This window comes from Oncorhynchus tshawytscha, linkage group LG30, assembly GCF_018296145.1.
Source record: "Oncorhynchus tshawytscha isolate Ot180627B linkage group LG30, Otsh_v2.0, whole genome shotgun sequence".
Taxonomy (NCBI): Eukaryota; Metazoa; Chordata; class Actinopteri; order Salmoniformes; family Salmonidae; genus Oncorhynchus; species Oncorhynchus tshawytscha.
The window spans coordinates 10,844,786-10,860,768 of NC_056458.1; the positions used below are offsets into that span (position 1 = coordinate 10,844,786).

Consider the following 15,983-nt stretch of genomic DNA (forward strand, 5'->3'; position numbering starts at 1 on the left):
GTGTCTGATGAGCCAGCACAGCGACCAAATTAAAATATCTGACAAACTTGTGGTCACGATCATTCCCATATTATTACTTACACTCTTGCTCTTTTGCACCCCAGTATCTCTACTTGCACATCATCTTCTGCACATCTATCACTCCAGTGTTAATGCTAAATTGTAATTATTTAGCCTCGGGCCTATTTATTGCCTTACTACCTCCCTACTCTTCTACATTTGCACACACTGTACATTGATTTGTGTATTGTGTTGTTGACTGTACGTTTACTCCATGTGTAACTCTGTGTTGTTGTTTTTGTCACACTGCTTTGCTTTATCTTGGCCAGGTCGCAGTTGTAAATGAGAACTTGTTCTCAACTGGCCTACCTGGTTAAATAAAGGTGAAATATATATGTTTTAAATATATATATATATATATATATATATATATATATATATAGTTGTTTCATAAAATAAATGGTCAATCAATACCCAAATAAGGTTTATAATCTCACCTCAGTATTCCCCACGTTGTTTAGATTGACTATACTTTCTCCCAAACACTCGATTTGACTCCTCTTAAGTGTAAAATCAGCAGGCAGGGTGCTGTCATTGTAAGATCTCACAAACTTGAAGTCACTGGTGCGTGAGCCCGTTGTCAGGTATGCGTCATAATTGTAAGAACTACGCAGAGTTCCAGCTCCATCCACCTCTGCATAGTTGGGAGGGAAATACGCGCTGGGAATGGCGACTGCTCCATCAAACAACATTCTAGGCTTTCTACTGCGGCAGAACTTCACGGCCAGGATGAGAATAATGAAAGTCAGGAAAAAGGTGGAGACAGAGACCAGACCAATGATCAAATAGGAAGTTAGTTTGGAACTATCTTCATAAGTCATGTCTTTCAGTTCTGGAACTTCAGCCAAGTTATCTGATATGAGTAAATATACATCACAGGTTGTAGAGAGAGAGGGCTGTCCGTTATCTTTCACTGATATAACAAGGTTCTGCTTCATACTGTCAGATTCAGAAATGTCCCGCTGTGCCTTGATCTCTCCGCTGTGGAGACCAATAGTGAAAAGTCCCGGATCAGTCGATTTCACGATGTGATATGAAAGCCACGCGTTTTGTCCAGAGTCAGCATCCACAGCTATCACCTTGGAAACCAGTGACCCCGCCAGAGCAGCTTTGGGGACCATCTCAGTCATCAAGGAGTTCCCTGCTGGAGCAGGGTATAATATCTGGGGAGAGTTATCATTCTCATCTGTTATGAAGACACTCACTGTCACGTTACTGCTGAGTGGAGGAGAACCATTGTCTCTGGCTACAACGTGGACTTTGAAGCTCCTAAACTGCTCATAATCAAATGCTTTTACAGTATGGATCACCCCCGTGTCTCCGTTAATGGATAGAAATGAGGACACCGGAACACCGTTCACATCACTAGGCAATAGAGAATAGACCACAGTGCCGTTCTGTCTCCAGTCTGGGTCTCTGGCAGTAACAGAACACATAGAGGAGCCCGGCTTGTTATTTTCAGTCACATAGGAACTGTAGGATTGTTCTTCAAACGCAGGAGGATTGTCATTCACGTCTGACACAGATACATGAATCGTCGTTGAGGAGGATAAAGGTGGAGACCCCTCGTCAGTGGCAGTGATAGTTATGTTATAATCTGATATTTTCTCTCGGTCTAATTCACGTGTTGTTACCAAAGAATAATAGTTTTTGATTGAGGGGTTTAGTTTGAAAGGAACATTTTGTTGAATGGAGCAGCGGACCTGTCTATTTCCCTCTGAATCTTTATCCTGTACATTGATGATGCCCACCTCTGTTCCAGGTAACACGTTCTCGGGGATGAGATTGCTCAGTGATTTAATGAATATCGCTGGTGCGTTATCATTTATATCGGTTATATCTATGATTACTTTTGTGTTAGATGCTAAACCTGACCCATCTTTGGCTTGGACGCGCATTTCATAATCTGTCCTCTCCTCAAAGTCCACAGGTCCGACGACTCTGATTACACCAGTCCCTTTGTCTATAGAAAACACCGTCGATGCTTTTTCAGATATACTACTGAAGTCATACGTCACTTCCCCATTTGCACCCTTATCTGCGTCGGTGGCGCTGACAGTTACCACTACAGAATGTAAAGGGGGGTTTTCTGTCAGACTGACTCTATAAACGTCCTGGCTAAACACTGGGATATTATCGTTAGCATCCAACACAGTGACGTGTATAACTACAGTACCAGATCTCTGCGGAGTCCCACCATCAACAGCAGTAAGTAACAACGTCACCTCCTCTTGCTTTTCTCGATCCAGCTCTTTTTCTAACACTAACTCACTGTATTTCCCACCATCACTATTTGTATGAACGGCCAAAACAAAATGTTCATTCCTGTCGAGCGTATAGCTTTGCACGGTGTTTAATCCTATGTCCGAATCATGAGCTTCGTCTAAGGGAAAACGCTCCCCTTTGTCAGCCGATTCCCTTATTTCTAGATTCATGCGTTCATTGGGGAAACGAGGTGAATTGTCATTTACGTCTTGAATTTGCACAGTAATACGATGTAGCTCCAGAGGGTTTTCAAGCACAAGCTCATATTTTAGTGCACACGTAAGCTTCGACCCACACAGCTCCTCTCTATCTATTCTTTCAGTCACAATAAGGTTGCCAGCCGCGAGGTTGATGTCACAATAACGTTGACTGATGCCATCCATATCCAACCGAGCTTTGCGATCAGAGAATCTCTTCGCATCCAGCCCGAGATCTTTGGCTATATTTCCAATGACAAATCCACGCTTCGCTTCCTCGGGAGCAGAGTAGCCCATGTCTCCATACGTGTTACGAGGGAGAACAAGAAAGAAAACCGAGGAGAAAACGAAGGCAGAGACCGATAATCGTGTATCCATCATCATCAACGTGGGAGCGGTCCTTTCCTTAAGATGTTGATTTACAGAATTCGTTATTCCATTAAAAAAAAATGTAGTCCAAGTTCCAATATTCTCTCCAAGCAAGGATATGTTGAAACTAGTCAATGCTTTGTTTTTTCCACACTGCCGAAACAAGTCTCCTCCCTGTATATGTTAATCTACTGGGTGGGGACACAAGTGTGCATTTACCCAGAGAAGGTGAACAGCGACACATTGAGTATTTTCACAAAAACTGCAGTAACACTACAAAGTTACTGAATATACATTGAACAAGATATTTCCAATATCGTACTGTAAAAATATGCTACTTAATTAAATGTTGCCAAACTGGCCATGCCTACAAGTCAGCCAGAAAAAAATCACCAGTTTTCCATCAGTCAACACCATTTTGGTTTGAGCCTTAACTCTCCATGGTTGGCGCAAAAGATACGTGCGCTATAGCGTCGGTAATGTTTCAGAACTGAACAGCGACCATACTTTAAGGATTTGGCAATAGAGTATCCGAAATGAGGGTAACCTTTTCTGTCATTGAATAATATGCAATGTATATATTATATTAGTGTATTATTTCGGTTGTTTTGGGTGCATTTTAAAATATAAATGACCAAAGGCTTGATAATTGACAACTGCTTTTCGTTAATGCGATTTTAGAAATGTTCAAATATAGGCCTAACTAACATAGCCTATCATGTTAACCTAAACAACATTGACATTTCATTTCATTTGCCTCACTTGCTTCTGAATGATAGATTGTGTCTAAGTGGTTAATAATTTAGTGCTGCAAATTGCTATCCAATAAACGTCAGAAATATGTTCACGTAATATAGCAGCAGGCTATTTGACCTAGCATAGGCCTATATAATTACAGACGGAGCACTTCAAATAGTTGACACAGTAGCCTATTCTGCGTTGAAAATAAATAAAAAACGGAGCACTTCAATCTTGTAAATGTGTATCCTGCATTAGAAAGACAGCAAATATGTCTGTGGATATGACACCATGCTCTGGCATAAGACACTTGAGTAAAATGATGGTTTACTCCCTCGCAAAAAAGCCTAGAAGGGATGTAGCCTGTTGATTCTCACACATTACCAGTGGCGCCTCCTGAATTCAGTGAATTTAAAAACGTCGCAATGTCTGATAAGCCAACAACACAGTGATCACATTCAAACATTTGACAGACTTCTGGTCATCTCAATACATGTGTTAACATAAAAGTTCAATCAATACTAAAAATAGGATTCTAATCTCACCTCAGTATTCCCCACGACGTCAGGAGTGAATACACTTTCTCCCAACACCTCAATTTGACTCTTCCTCAGTGTCTGATCAGCAGGCAGCGTGCTGTCATTGTAAGATCTGACAAACTTGAAGTCACTGGTGCGTGAGCCCGTTGTCATGTATGCATCATAATTGTAAGAACTACGGAGAGTTCCAGCTCCATCCACCTCTGCATAGTTGGGAGGGAAATACGCACTGGGAATGGCGACTGCTCCATCAAACAACATTCTAGGCTTTCTACTGCGGCAGAACCTCACGGCCAGGATGAGAATAATGAATGTCAGAAAAAAGGTGGAGACAGAGACCAGTGCGATGATCAAATAGGAAGTTAGTTTGGAACTATCCTCATAAGTCATGTCTTTCAGTTCTGGAACTTCAGCCAAGTTATCTGATATGAGTAAATAAACATCACAGGTTGTAGAGAGAGAGGGCTGTCCGTTATCTTTCACTGATATAACAAGGTTCTGCTTCATACTGTCAGATTCAGCAATGTCCCGCTGTGCCCTGATCTCTCCGCTGTGGAGACCAATAGTGAAAAGTCCAGGATCAGTTGATTTGATCATCTGATATGAAAGCCATGCGTTTTGTCCAGAGTCAGTATCCACAGCTATCACCTTGGAAACCAAGGACCCCGCCAGAGCAGCTTTGGGGACCATCTCAGTCATCAAGGAGTTCCCTGCTGGAGCAGGGTATAATATCTGGGGAGAGTTATCATTCTCATCTGTTATGAAGATACTCACTGTCACGTTACTGCTGAGGGGAGGAGAACCATTGTCTCTGGCTACAACGTGGACTTTGAAGTTTCTGAACTGCTCATAATCAAATGCTCTCACAGCATGGATCACCCCCGTGTCTCCGTTAATTGATAAAAATGAGGACACCGGAACACCATTGACAACACTAGGAAATAGAGAATAGACCACAGTGCCGTTCTGTCTCCAGTCTGGGTCTCTGGCAGTAACAGAACACATAGAGGAGCCAGGCTTGTTATTTTCAGTCACATAGGCGTTGTAGTATTGTTCTTCAAACACAGGTGGGTTGTCATTCACGTCTGACACAGACACATTAATAGTCTTTGAAGAGGATAAAGGTGGAGACCCCTCGTCAGTGGCAGTTATAGTTATGTTATATTCTGATATTATCTCACGGTCTAGTTCTGCTGTTGTGACCAGAGAATAATAGTTTTTAATAGAAGGGTTAAGTTTGAAAGGAACATTTTGTTGAATGGAGCAGCGGACTTGTTTATTTCCCTCCCAGTCTTTATCGTGTACATTGATGATGCCCACCTCTGTACCAGGTAACACGTCCTCTGGGATGGGATTGCTTAGAGATTTGATCAATATTATTGGTGCATTATCATTCACATCTGTGATTTCTATAATAACTTTACAATTTGAGGCTGACCCTAAACCATCTTTTGCCTGCACGCTCATTTCATAATATGTTTCCTCTTCGAAATCAATAGGGCCGATCACTTTTATTTCTCCGGTTGTCTTGTTAATCAAAAACAGCTTCCCTGCTTTGTTACTTATACGACCGAGTTCATAGGTCACATCGCCATTAGGTCCCTCGTCTGCATCAATAGCAGTCACTGTACTTACTACGGTACCTAATGGAGAATTCTCAGGTAGGCTGACCTTATAGACGTTCTGAGTAAACACTGGAATATTGTCGTTAGCATCCAACACAGTGACGTGTATAACTACAGTACCAGATCTCTGTGGAGTCCCACCATCAACCGCAGTAAGTAACAATGTCACCTCCTGCTGTTGTTCTCGATCTAATTCCTTCTCTACAACTAACTCACCGTATTTCCCACCATCTGGGTTTGTATGAACACCTAAAACAAAATAGTCGTTTTTTTCGAGTGAATATTTTTGAACTGCATTATGTCCTATATCCGCATCATGAGCTTCGCTAAGAAGGAAACGTGTTCCTCTCACCGCAGACTCATGTATTTCTAAATTAATTTGAGTTTTAGAAAATGTTGGGGAGTTATCATTTATATCTTGGACTTGCACATTAATACGATGTAATTCCAGAGGTTTTTCCAGCACAAGCTCGTATTTTAAAGAACAAGAAACCTTCGGTCCACACAGCTCCTCCCTGTCTATTGTTTCAGCCACAATTAAATCTCCGGTATTCACATTAATGTCACAGTAACCTTGACGACTACCATCCATATCCAAACGAGCCTTGCGAGATGAAAATCTTCTCGCATCCAGACCGAGGTCCTTGGCTATATTCCCGATCACAGATCCGCGTTTCATCTCCTCTGGAATAGAATAGCTCATATCTCCATGGCTCTGTCGCACCATGAAGACGAGGAAAACCAGACGGAACGTCGAAACAGACAATGATAATCCGATGTACTCCATCTTCTCAAATGACACAAGTAGTCCAACTAAAAATCGTGGTAAAGATATTGTTCAGCCCTCAAAATGAAACATTTGCTCCTTTAAGGTGTGGAAAGCCGACGATACACACTAAGCCTCTGTCTAATCGAGACGATGGTTTGTCACACTGACCAAAGTAGGCCTCTATCTCCTCCTTTTCTATGCGTGGACTGGGGAAGAGATGTGCCTATCGGCCAATATATAGTGAACAGCGACACTTAGAGTATGTCAATGAAAACTACAATCAATTGCATTCAAATTAACCTCTTAAATCCATAAGCCACCACGACATTCAGGGTAGCCTTTTGCCATATAAAGTGTGAATGTGAATGCGCAGAAGTAGCATGCAATCCGGTAAATGTTATTTTTCAGTTTCAAACATAGCATCCAAAATAAATCTAGGTTAATTTAAGCATTGGCGGAAACCTGTTTCAAAGTCGAATAGGTGGTGAAGAGCTCTTGCAGCGTTGTCTGTTTCACTGAGAAACAGGCATCTCAGTTGCGCTGTCTATCGATGTGGTGCTGAAACAGTGCTAGCGTAGCTTCATCAGAATTGGAAGGCGATGTGATTTGTATTTTCAGCGTGTGAGTATATTCATTTAAGTCCTGCAGGCTACAGTAGAATGAACAGTGAAATGGAATATATTAAAATAATTGACCAACTTAAATTTAGCAGAAGCAGAAAAACTCGAGATGTAGGATCTTAATTTGATCACCAATGCAGGGATGTAAAACGTGTAGTGTAATTGAGGTTTCAAAGGGCGTTTGAAGTTTGTATTTTCCACTTTAACATTTCAGACTTGATTTTCACCTACAAAAATGTCCATTAGTTATAACCCACATAATAATTCATATTTCCCATTGCTGCATCAAACATATTAAGATCCTATATCTGTAGGATAATATGCCACTTTCATAATATTCAGTATTATAAATTGATAATATTTCAGTGGAAGTGGTATCAAAATGCGTGAGCAAATTATAACTACATTAAAAACAATACAAGAACTATAGCTGCATACCCTTCAGATGACTTCATGTTGCGCCTTACTCTCTCACACTAGAAGAGCATACTAATGCTGTTTAGCTAACTTTAATATACAACCTGCAATTAAAACATAGCGTTGGGCCTTTCACGTTAGGAAGTTTGCTATTGCCAAGAAGGAAATAAGTATTATTTCGTTTCAAAGCCACGTAGGACAAACCATCCTCATAAAATGCAAAATAAAGGCATGGGTTACCTCAGAGTCTCCTGCAGGGTTGAGCGTGATGATACTCCCTTCTAATACATTATCTGGGCTCCTCTTCAGTGTAACATCAGCAGGCAGGGTGCTGTCATTGTAAGATCTGACAAACTTGAAGTCACTGGTGCGTGAGCCCGTTGTCAGGTATGCGTCATAATTGTAAGAACTGCGCAGAGTTCCAGCTGCATCCACATCTGCATAGTTTGGAGGGAAATACGCGCTGGGAATGGCGACTGCTCCATCAAACAACATTCTGGGCTTTCTACTACGGCAGAACCTCACGGCCAGGATGAGAATAATGAATGTCAGGAAAAAGGTGGAGACAGAGACCAGCGCGATGATCAAATAGGAAGTTAGTTTGGAACTATCTTTATAAGCCATGTCTTTCAGTTCTGGAACTTCAGCCAAGTTATCTGATATGAGTAAATATACATCACAGGTTGTAGAGAGAGAGGGCTGTCCGTTATCTTTCACTGATATAACAAGGTTCTGCTTCATATTGTCAGATTCAGAAATGTCCCGATGTGTCCGGATCTCTCCACCGTGGAGACCAATAGTGAAAAGTCCAGGATCAGTCGATTTCACGATGTGATATGAAAGCCACGCGTTCTGTCCAGAGTCAGCATCCACAGCTATCACCTTGGAAACCAGGGACCCCGCCAGAGCAGCTTTGGGGACCATCTCAGTCATCAAGGAGTTCCCTGCTGGAGCAGGATATAATATCTGGGGAGAGTTATCATTCTCATCTGTTATGATGACACTCACTGTCACGTTACTGCTGAGTGGAGGAGAACCATTGTCTCTGGCTACAACGTGGACTTTGAAGTTCCCGAACTGCTCATAATCAAATGCTCTCACAGCATGGATCACCCCAGTGTCTCCGTTAATGGATAAAAATGAGGACACCGGAACACCATTGACACCACTAGGCAATAGAGAATAGACCACAGTGCCGTTCTGTCTCCAGTCTGGGTCTCTGGCAGTAACAGAACACATAGAGGAGCCAGGCTTGTTATTTTCAGTCACGTAGGTGCTATAAGATTGTTCTTCAAACACTGGTGGGTTGTCATTCACGTCTGATATAGATAAATGAATAGTCTTTGAAGAGGATAAAGGTGGAGACCCCTCGTCAGTGGCAGTTATAGTTATGTTATATTCTGATATTATCTCACGGTCTAGTTCTGCTGTTGTGACCAGAGAATAATAGTTTTTAATAGAAGGGTTAAGTTTGAAAGGAACATTTTGTTGAATGGAGCAGCGGACTTGTTTATTTCCCTCCCAGTCTTTATCCTGTACATTAATGATGCCCACCTCTGTACCAGGTAACACGTCCTCTGGGATGGGATTGCTTAGAGATTTGATCAATATTATTGGTGCATTATCATTCACATCTGTGATTTCTATAATAACTTTACAATTTGAGGCTGACCCTAAACCATCTTTTGCCTGCACGCTCATTTCATAATATGTTTCCTCTTCGAAATCAATAGGGCCGATCACTTTTATTTCTCCGGTTGTCTTGTTAATCAAAAACAGCTTCCCTGCTTTGTTACTTATACGACCGAGTTCATAGGTCACATCGCCATTAGGTCCCTCGTCTGCATCAATAGCAGTCACTGTACTTACTACGGTACCTAATGGAGAATTCTCAGGTAGGCTGACCTTATAGACGTTCTGAGTAAACACTGGAATATTGTCGTTAGCATCCAACACAGTGACGTGTATAACTACAGTACCAGATCTCTGTGGAGTCCCACCATCAACCGCAGTAAGTAACAATGTCACCTCCTGCTGTTGTTCTCGATCTAATTCCTTCTCTACAACTAACTCACCGTATTTCCCACCATCTGGGTTTGTATGAACACCTAAAACAAAATAGTCGTTTTTTTCGAGTGAATATTTTTGAACTGCATTATGTCCTATATCCGCATCATGAGCTTCGCTAAGAAGGAAACGTGTTCCTCTCACCGCAGACTCACGGATTTCTAAATTAACTTGTGTGTTAGAAAATGTTGGGGAGTTATCATTTATATCTTGGACTTGCACATTAATACGATGTAATTCCAGAGGTTTTTCCAGCACAAGCTCGTATTTTAAAGAACAAGAAACCTTCGGTCCACACAGCTCCTCCCTGTCTATTGTTTCAGCCACAATTAAATCTCCGGTATTCACATTAATGTCACAGTAACCTTGACGACTACCATCCATATCCAAACGAGCCTTGCGAGATGAAAATCTTCTCGCATCCAGACCGAGGTCCTTGGCTATATTCCCGATCACAGATCCGCGTTTCATCTCCTCTGGAATAGAATAGCTCATATCTCCATGGCTCTGTCGCACCATGAAGACGAGGAAAACCAGACGGAACGTCGAAACAGACAATGATAATCCGATGTACTCCATCTTCTCAGATGACACAAGTAGTCCAACTAAAAATCGTGGTAAAGATATTGTTCAGCCCTCAAAATGAAACATTTGCTCCTTTAAGGTGTGGAAAGCCGACGATACACACTAAGCCTCTGTCTAATCGAGACGATGGTTTGTCACACTGACCAAAGTAGGCCTCTATCTCCTCCTTTTCTATGCGTGGACTGGGGAAGAGATGTGCCTATCGGCCAATATATAGTGAACAGCGACACTTAGAGTATGTCAATGAAAACTACAATCAATTGCATTCAAATTAACCTCTTAAATCCATAAGCCACCACGACATTCAGGGTAGCCTTTTGCCATATAAAGTGTGAATGTGAATGCGCAGAAGTAGCATGCAATCCGGTAAATGTTATTTTTCAGTTTCAAACATAGCATCCAAAATAAATCTAGGTTAATTTAAGCATTGGCGGAAACCTGTTTCAAAGTCGAATAGGTGGAGAAGAGCTCTTGCAGCGTTGCCTGTTTCACTGAGAAACAGGCATCTCAGTTGCGCTGTCTATCGATGTGGTGCTGAAACAGTGCTAGCGTAGCTTCATCAGAATTGGAAGGCGATGTGATTTGTATTTTCAGCGTGTGAGTATATTCATTTAAGTCCTGCAGGCTACAGTAGAATGAACAGTGAAATGGAATATATTAAAATAATTGACCAACTTAAATTTAGCAGAAGCAGAAAAACTCGGGTACAGATATAGAGATGTAGGATCTTAATTTGATCACCAATGCAGGGATGTAAAAACGTGTAGTGTAATTGAGGTTTCAAAGGGCGTTTGAAGTTTGTATTTTCCACTTTAACATTTCAGACTTGATTTTCACCTACAAAAATGTCCATTAGTTATAACCCACATAATAATTCATATTTCCCATTGCTGCATCAAACATATTAAGATCCTATATCTGTAGGATAATATGCCACTTTCATAATATTCAGTATTATAAATTGATAATATTTCAGTGGAAGTGGTATCAAAATGCGTGAGCAAATTATAACTACATTAAAAACAATACAAGAACTGTAACTGCATACCCTTCAGATGACTTCATGTTGCGCCTTACTCTCTCACACTAGAAGAGCATACTAATGCTGTTTAGCTAACTTTAATATACAACCTGCAATTAAAACATAGCGTTGGGCCTTTCACGTTAGGAAGTTTGCTATTGCCAAGAAGGAAATAAGTATTATTTCGTTTCAAAGCCACGTAGGACAAACCATCCTCATAAAATGCTAAATAAAGGCATGGGTTACCTCAGAGTCTCCTGCAGGGTTGAGCGTGATGATACTCCCTTCTAATACATTATCTGGGCTCCTCTTCAGTGTAACATCAGCAGGCAGGGTGCTGTCATTGTAAGATCTGACAAACTTGAAGTCACTGGTGCGTGAGCCCGTTGTCAGGTATGCGTCATAATTGTAAGAACTGCGCAGAGTTCCAGCTGCATCCACCTCTGCATAGTTGGGAGGGAAATACGCGCTGGGAATGGCGACTGCTCCATCAAACAACATTCTAGGCTTTCTACTGCGGCAGAACCTCACGGCCAGGATGACAATAATGAAAGTCAGGAAAAAGGTGGAAACAGAGACCAGACCAATGATCAAATAGGAAGTTAGTTTGGAACTATCCTCGTAAGCCATGTCTTTCAGTTCTGGAACATCAGCCAAGTTATCTGATATGAGTAAATATACATCACAGGTTGTAGACAGAGAGGGCTGTCCGTTATCGTTCACTGATATAACAAGGTTCTGCTTCATACTGTCCGATTCAGAAATGTCCCGATGTGCCCGGATCTCTCCACCGTGGATACCAATAGTGAAAAGTCCAGGATCAGACGATTTCACGATGTGATATGAAAGCCACGCGTTCTGTCCAGAGTCAGCATCCACAGCTATCACCTTGGAAACTAGGGACCCCGCCAGAGCAGCTTTGGGGACCATCTCAGTCATCAAGGAGTTCCTTGCTGGAGCAGGGTATAATATCTGGGGAGAGTTATCATTCTCATCTGTTATGAAGATACTCACTGTCACGTTACTGCTGAGTGGAGGAGAACCATTGTCTCTGGCTACAACGTGGACTTTGAAGCTCCTAAACTGCTCATAATCAAATGCTCTCACAGCATGGATCACCCCGGTGTCTCCGTTAATTGATAAAAATGAGGACACCGGAAAACCATTAATCTCACTGGGCAATAGAGAATAGACCACCGTGCCGTTCTGTCTCCAGTCTGGGTCTCTGGCAGTAACAGAACACATAGAGAAGCCAGGCTTGTTATTTTCAGTCATGTAGGCGTTGTAGGATTGTTCTTCAAACACAGGTGGGTTGTCATTCACGTCTGACACAGATAAATGAATGATCTTTGATGAGGATAAAGGCGGAGTCCCCTCGTCAGTGGCAGTGATAGTTATGTTATATTCTGATATTTTCTCACGATCTAGTTCAACTGTTGTGACCAGAGAATAATAGTTTTTAATAGAAGGGTTAAGTTTAAACGGAACATTTTGTTGAATGGAGCATCGGACCTGTCTATTTCCCTCCGAGTCTTTATCCTGTACATTAATGATTCCCACCTCTGTGCCAGGTAACACGTTCTCAGGGATGGGATTGGTCAAAGATTTAAGAGATATTACCGGGGCATTGTCATTTACATCTGTAATCTCGATGACAACGTTGGCAAAGGACGTCAACCCCAAGCTATCCTGGGCCTGTATGCTAATTTCATAAACGGACTCCTTTTCGAAGTCCATCTGTCCAGATAAACTAATGTCACCCGTTTTAGGGTCAAGAGAAAATAATTCATTCAATTCAACTGAAATTGGACCAAATATATACACCACTTCGCCATTTTGTCCCTCGTCAACGTCTGTGGCGCTCACGGTCACTACAACAGTACCCAGGGGTGCATTTTCAGGTATTCTGACCTTATAGACGTTCTGGCTAAATGCTGGGACATTATCATTAGCATCCAGCACAGTGACGTGTATAACTACAGTACCAGATCTCTGCGGAGTCCCACCATCAACAGCAGTAAGTAATAAAGTCACCTCCTGCTGTTGTTCTCGATCTAACTCTTTTTCTAACGTTAACTCCCCATACTTTCCCCCACCAGGTATTGTATTAACGGCTAGACTAAAATGGTCGTTCCTTTGTAGTGTGTAGCTTTGAACAGCGTTCAGTCCTATATCTGCATCATGAGCCTGATGGACCGCAAATCGAGCGCCTTTAACGGCTGATTCTCTGATCTCAAACGTAATGCGATCGTTCGCGAATTGTGGTGAATTGTCATTAATATCTTGTATCTGAAGAACGACGCGGTGTAATTCTAAAGGATTCTCGAGCACCATTTCATATTTCAATACACACAAAACCCTTCTGCCACAGAGCTGCTCCCTGTCCATTCTCTCAGCAACAATCAGGTCGCCATTGCTCAGGTTAATGTCACAATACAGTGTGTTGCTACCATCCATTTCTAGACGAGCTTTACGAACATACAGTCCTTTTGGATCCAGGCCGAGATCCTTGGCTATATTCCCGATCACAGATCCGCGTTTCATCTCCTCCGGAAAAGAATAGGTCACGTCTCCATAGCTGGTGCGCAGCAGGAAAAGAAACAAAGCCAGGCCGAGCAATGAGGCAGAGAACGAGAATCCCTTGCATTCCATTTTCAGTGACCAACGTTTATTCCAATAGTATGGTTATCAAACAATATATTTTCAGTTGGAAAAAATGAAAAAATCGACTGGGTCAATACGTGTTATGTTCTACCAAGTGATGGGTTCTTTCGCTAGCCTACACTGTATTCAAATGAGTCTCCCCCTTTCCTTACAGCCTACAGCAGGATATTGGTTGGGGAGATATGGCTTTAGCTGGTGAATAGCGACACATGGAGTACTTTTCCATAATTGCAATCCCAAGTAGGTCTATAAAAAACAGAGAATAACACTATACTGAGTGTTTCCAAACGATAATATTTGTTATTTTAGTAAAACAAAAATGCAAGCACACAAATGAAAGTCTCTAGGAAATAAGCCCATATGCCCCTACTTACATCAGCTGCCGACAATTGATTCTCAAATAACGAAAGTTAAATTCACCATAACAACTCATCCAATGTCAAAACACTTGATTCACTTCTCACATAAAATGCACACACAAATAAGAACTACTTTATCTGAAATAACAAATAGTCCACTATCACATAATTCACAACTCAACTTCATATCACACATATAAATGCTAATGCAGTGAGCACCGTCCACATCAAGGTGATGAAACGTGTTCTCTCGAAACTTAAGTAGGCCTAGCAACTGAAGTAGGCGGGTAAGATCACAGAAAGAAGGCTACAGTCTAGCCATGCTACGCAATAAGTAGGCTACACAATATTGATGAATGTTAGGTAGACATTATTTAAGTGAAAGGATTTCCCAGCATGTTTAAGGAAGTGGTAAAGACATATGGAGAAAAAAGGAATGTACTTATTTAGTACTGTAACAAATTAAGTGTTGAATATACTTTTAAAAATGAGGTCAACAAGATGACACCTAATTTAATATTACTAGTAGATGTAACTTCCTATGTTTTTAAGTAGATGTTTTAAATAAATTGTTTGGATTTACACAAATAAAGTAAATCCAGGGAATTAATAATAGCCATAAAAAATGTGTTGTATTCCCTGATAATCTGATTAAATATGAGTTGATCTCACACAAATATTTAGTAAAACACAACAGACAGAATTAGTGTTTCAAAAAAATGTAATGTTTAACATTGTTTAATGTATTTGATAATTTGCCATTTTAAACCACTTTGACAGGCATTGTTGATCTCAATGCTCAATTGACAAGCAGTAGCTGGAAGTAGAGATGCAAGTATTGTTTGATGATTCATTTTCTTCTGTCATAAAAAATGTTGAATTACCGGCAAGTTGTTGCAAGAACTTAAATGATTCAATTAAGAGAAATATTATTCTTATTAAAATGTACTCACATGTATTAAAATTAGATCACTAAATGTTCTATCTCTTTGGTAATCCTAATAAAATATACATTCTTTTTAAATGTACAAATCACTGAAATTACTTGAACTCTTTTTTTAAATTAAGTATGTTTTTTTTTGTAGATTTCAATTCACCCCAGAATATTTTTTTTATAGTGTACCGATCTCAAAATCCAAAACAGAGAAGATCTACTGTAAATATAACTCCACAACATCTGAGTCTTCCACTTCACCATGTCACCAGCTGTTTTTATTTTTATTTAACTAGGCAAGTCAGTTATGAACAAATTCTTATTTACAATGGCGGCCTACCCCAGCCAAACTCGGACGACTCTGAGCCAATTGTGCGCCGCTCTACGGGACTCCCAATCACGGCCTGTTGTGATACAGCCTGTAATCGAACCAGGGTCTGTAGTGACGCCTCTACCACTGAGATGCAGTGCCTTAGACTGCTGTGCCACTCGGTAGCCCTGTAGGCCTAATGCCAAGCTTAAAATCTCAATATGCAAGTAAAAGGGAATGTAGTCATTTAGTACCGATCTCAAAACCCAAAGTAAAGAAGATCTAGTGTAAAGGCAACTCTCTGACATCTGAGTCGTCGACTTAACAATGTCATCAGCTGTAGGCCTAATGCCAAAAGCTCAGTGTAAGCAATGTCGTGTCAACCAGAACTAGCAATAGAAGTTCAGATGAAAACGTATAGCTACGGTCACTCGTGTCGTAAGA

General features: G+C 41.1%; 2 protein-coding genes across 31 annotated transcripts in view; both read right to left on the reverse strand.

The window, feature by feature from the left end:
- LOC112243017 (protocadherin gamma-C5-like) overlaps nt 1–15,983 on the reverse strand; it is a 140,372-nt gene that overhangs the window by 75,975 nt on the left and 48,414 nt on the right. For 3 of the 30 annotated variants that reach the window (XM_042309454.1, XM_042309439.1, XM_042309422.1), the window contains exon 1: nt 498–3,040. The exons of 21 other annotated variants lie outside the window; for them this stretch is intronic. In XM_042309454.1, the coding sequence (XP_042165388.1) occupies nt 498–2,906 (2,409 nt within the window). In that variant the 5' untranslated portion in view covers nt 2,907–3,040. Of the gene's footprint in view, nt 1–497; nt 3,041–4,174; nt 6,748–7,839; nt 10,411–15,983 lie in introns of those variants that run through there. 6 more of the 30 variants (XM_042309457.1, XM_042309426.1, XM_042309443.1 and 3 more) reach the window with 5 other exon arrangements.
- LOC112230679 (protocadherin gamma-A11-like) lies at nt 11,300–15,521 on the reverse strand. Its single transcript, XM_042309464.1, has one exon. It carries the CDS (start codon nt 13,922–13,924, stop codon nt 11,498–11,500), a length of 2,427 nt encoding a protein of 808 aa, XP_042165398.1. The 5' UTR covers nt 13,925–15,521; the 3' UTR covers nt 11,300–11,497.

What these genes read in the sequence shown, in the direction of transcription:
- LOC112230679 (XM_042309464.1), bottom strand. Translation starts at nt 13,924, where the DNA reads ATGGAATGCAAGGGATTCTCGTTCTCTGCCTCATTGCTCGGCCTGGCT.